This window comes from Gastrolobium bilobum, unplaced genomic scaffold, assembly GCF_033153095.1.
Source record: "Gastrolobium bilobum isolate Gb01-03AN ecotype WA unplaced genomic scaffold, APGP_CSIRO_Gbil_v1 utg168286, whole genome shotgun sequence".
NCBI classification, from domain to species: domain Eukaryota; kingdom Viridiplantae; phylum Streptophyta; class Magnoliopsida; order Fabales; family Fabaceae; genus Gastrolobium; species Gastrolobium bilobum.
This window is the reverse complement of record NW_026897443.1, coordinates 26,200-29,517: the sequence shown is the minus strand read 5'-3', so window position 1 is coordinate 29,517 and position 3,318 is coordinate 26,200. Positions and strand designations below refer to the sequence as shown.

General features: G+C 42.9%; 1 protein-coding gene across 1 annotated transcript; it reads left to right on the top strand.

The window, feature by feature from the left end:
• Nucleotides 1–235: 235 nt before the first annotated feature.
• Nucleotides 236–619, top strand: LOC133306989 (uncharacterized). Its single transcript, XM_061507404.1, has one exon. The coding sequence runs from the start codon at nucleotides 236–238 to the stop codon at nucleotides 617–619; it is 384 nt and encodes a 127-aa protein (XP_061363388.1).
• Nucleotides 620–3,318: the final 2,699 nt, after the last annotated feature.

The following is a 3,318-nucleotide window of genomic DNA, read 5'->3' as shown; positions in this document are numbered from 1 at the left end:
TAAGATCAACCCACTAGATAAGTTAGTTTTGAAGGCTCAGCCGGAGACTAATGGACCTAGTCGTTCTCTTAGCCCACTAAGGATGTCCTTGTGAAGGATAACCCTAAATCAATCACCGAGGGTCATTGATTTTAGATAAAATAGTGGGAGGGCCATATACGTTTAAAAGTCTCCGTATTTGGTTATTATCATGAAATACTTATGTAATTTTATCTTTATTTTCAGAAATTGAGTTATGGCCGAAAATTTGAATTTACGCTCTATTCTGGATACTAACAAGTTAACTGGACCAAACTTCACGGATTGGTATAGGAATGTAAAAATAGTTTTACGTTCTGAAAAGAAAGCATATGTTCTGCATTCTCCTATTTCTGTTGCCCCTGCTGAAGGGCAAGATGGGTATGACCAGTATGACTGGGAAGCTCATGGACAGCATTTGGCAGACAATGAGCATGCAGTATGTATATTCCTTGCGTCTATGTCTGCGGAACTTCAGCGTCAGCATGAGCATATGGATGCTCCCACCGTAATCTTGCATCTGCAAGAGCTTTATGATAAGCAAGGGAGGGCTGAGCGTTTTGAAACCTCCAAGGAGCTGTTTGGCTGTATCAAGACCTAAAGAGAAATTTCTGGTGGCAAGGAATGAAGAAGGACATAGCGGTGTAGGTGTCCAAGTGTTTGATTGCTAGAAGGTGAAGATAGAACACCAGAAGCTGTCTGGTAAGCTTCAACCTCTTGAGACTCCGAAATGAAAATGGGAGAGCATTTCCATGAACTTCGTTGTGGGTTTGCCTAAGACTCAGGCTGGCTGTGACTCTTTTGGATCATCGTGGACAGATTGTCTAAGTCTGCCCACTTTCTTCTGGTAAAGGTGAGCTTTTCTTCAGAACAGTTGGCCTAACTGTGTGTTCGCGAGATCGTGAGGCTTTACGGGGTGCCCGAGAGTATCTTCTGCGATAGGGACCCAAAGTTCACATCTCGGTTCTGGGAGTCACTGCGGAGAGCTTTTGGAACTCAGTTGAGACTGAGTACAGCCTATCACCCTCAGACTGTCGGACAGACTGAGCGGACCATCCAGATCTTGAAGGACATGCTGAGAGTTTGCACTTTGGGGCAGGGCTCAACATGGGATAAGTATCTGACATCGGTTGAGTTTAGTGAAATTGTGTTTTTCCTTGCTAGCCTGGGCATGGAACCGTGCGAGACGCTGTTTGGTAGAAGGTGTAGAACTCCTACCTGTTGGTCTGAGGTTGGAGATAAAGAGTTGTTTGTCTTGGACTTTGTCCAATTTACCACCCAGCAGATTCAGTTGATCAGAGAGAAGCTGAGGCAGGCACAGAATCGCCATAAGGGTTACTATGATGTAAAGCATCGTCCACTGGAGTTCAGTAAGGGTGAGCACGTGTTTGTGAAACTTTTACTGTCACCGGTGTTGTTTGGACACTCGGAGTGAGGAAACTGAGCCCGTGCATTGGGCATACCAGTTACGTGGTAGAGTAGGACCTGTTGCCTACCGGTTTGCCTTGCCTCCGAGCTTGGCCAACACCCACGACGTGTTTCACGTGTCTCAACTTTGCATGTTTGTAGCGGATCCTTCGCACGAGGTGCAACCGAATGTTGTGGAGGTTCGGGAGAGCTTGAAAACTCCCGTCGGACCACTCAAGTTTCTCAATGGTGGCGAGGAGCAGCTGAGGAGCGAGATCATTTCGATGGTCAGAGTACGTTGAACGGGAAGAATTCCTGAAGGGTAATTCTGGAAGTGAGAGGACGAGCTTCTCCGACAGTATCCCGCGCTTCGGAACAGGTATGTTTCTGATTTTAAGGACAAAATCCTAAAAATGTGGGGTGAATGTAAGAACCTACACCGTTAATTAAGGAAATTAATTAATTATATATGAGAATTAGGAAATAATTCCATAATTGACCCGAATAATTGTTATGAGGCTTAAATAAGTATGATAAGTGATTAAGAATGCTGAAAGTCGCTTTTCGGAAGAAAAGTGCAGATACCAGTTCTGATAGTCGGTATAAATGTGTATCGAAAAAGTATCCCGGAAAATTAAAATAAGTGCATGATAATTTCTAGAATAATATATAGGACTTGTAAAACGAGTTTCAAGTTAAAATAATGAGAACTGGTGCCAGAAACTGATACTGGCTATGAAAAGCGCGTACCAGAAATGTGCTGCGAAAATAAAATAAAAATATGAGAATTCTTGTAAAATTGAGTAGTTTAAGAATCCAAAGTTTGGGATTAAAATGCTAAGCGTAGCAATTAAAGTTAATACTGTGTGTTAAATGCTTAAGTGACTATATATAGGCTTATTAAGGCACAAAACCCTAGACACTCAGATTTGCTACGTGACCTTGTGGCTGATCAGCCCTCTCCCTTCTGCTCCATTGCCATCTCCTTCTTGTTCTTGGTAAACCTTAACCAAGTGACCACTTTTCTTGGTGTTTTCTTCATCAAAACACCTTATGGTTGTGGGGAGTAGCCTTGTGAGTGAGTGAGACTCCTTTTTCTGAGCATCCAGCTGCTGTGAGGGAGTGTGGCTGGGCTGTGTTCCTTGTTGGTGAGGTAGGGGCCTTTACCTTGGCTTTGTGGAGCTTCATGGAGCTTTCTTTGTGAAGAAAGGAACCACCTTGGTGTGTTATTTTCGTTTTGTGTCAAAGTCAGAATCTTGAGGAGCTGTTGGTGAGCTCCAAGAGCACTCTTTCCTCTGTTCTTAAGCTTGGGTAAGTGTCACCAACCTTGATCATGTGTTTTGTGCTCTAAAGATGAAGTCTTGGTATGTTAATGGGTTAAACAAGTAACTAACCTTAACATGAACCTAAAAACGTATAAAGATGCATGCTTGGACGTTGGAATGGCTTAAAAATGGAACCTTGGAAGTGATACTTCGCGAAATACAGAAATTGCATTCTGTCGCGAAATATCCGGATATGATATCCGGATATGGGATATCCGGATATTGATATCCGGATATAAGGATCTGGATCTCCGGATATTGATATCCGGATATGCCCCCGACATATTTCCGGATATTCTGGGAATTCGAAGAACAGTAGCTGCACTGTTCATACAATAGGCTATTGGGGGTTTGTGGACCCTAGATTGATGAAGTTGACCTTCTGTTTTAATTGAAATAAGTCAGAATCAAGTGGTTAAGGGCTTATGGCTTCGTGTGAAGCCTTAAGACATAAATCGTAAGAGGAAAACGTAGTCTTTATGTTTATGCTTATGAGCTATGAATGTTGATATGCTTGCTGGTCCTATCAGATTGTGATCTGCTGTGTGTTAGAGTTGAGCTGTGTTGA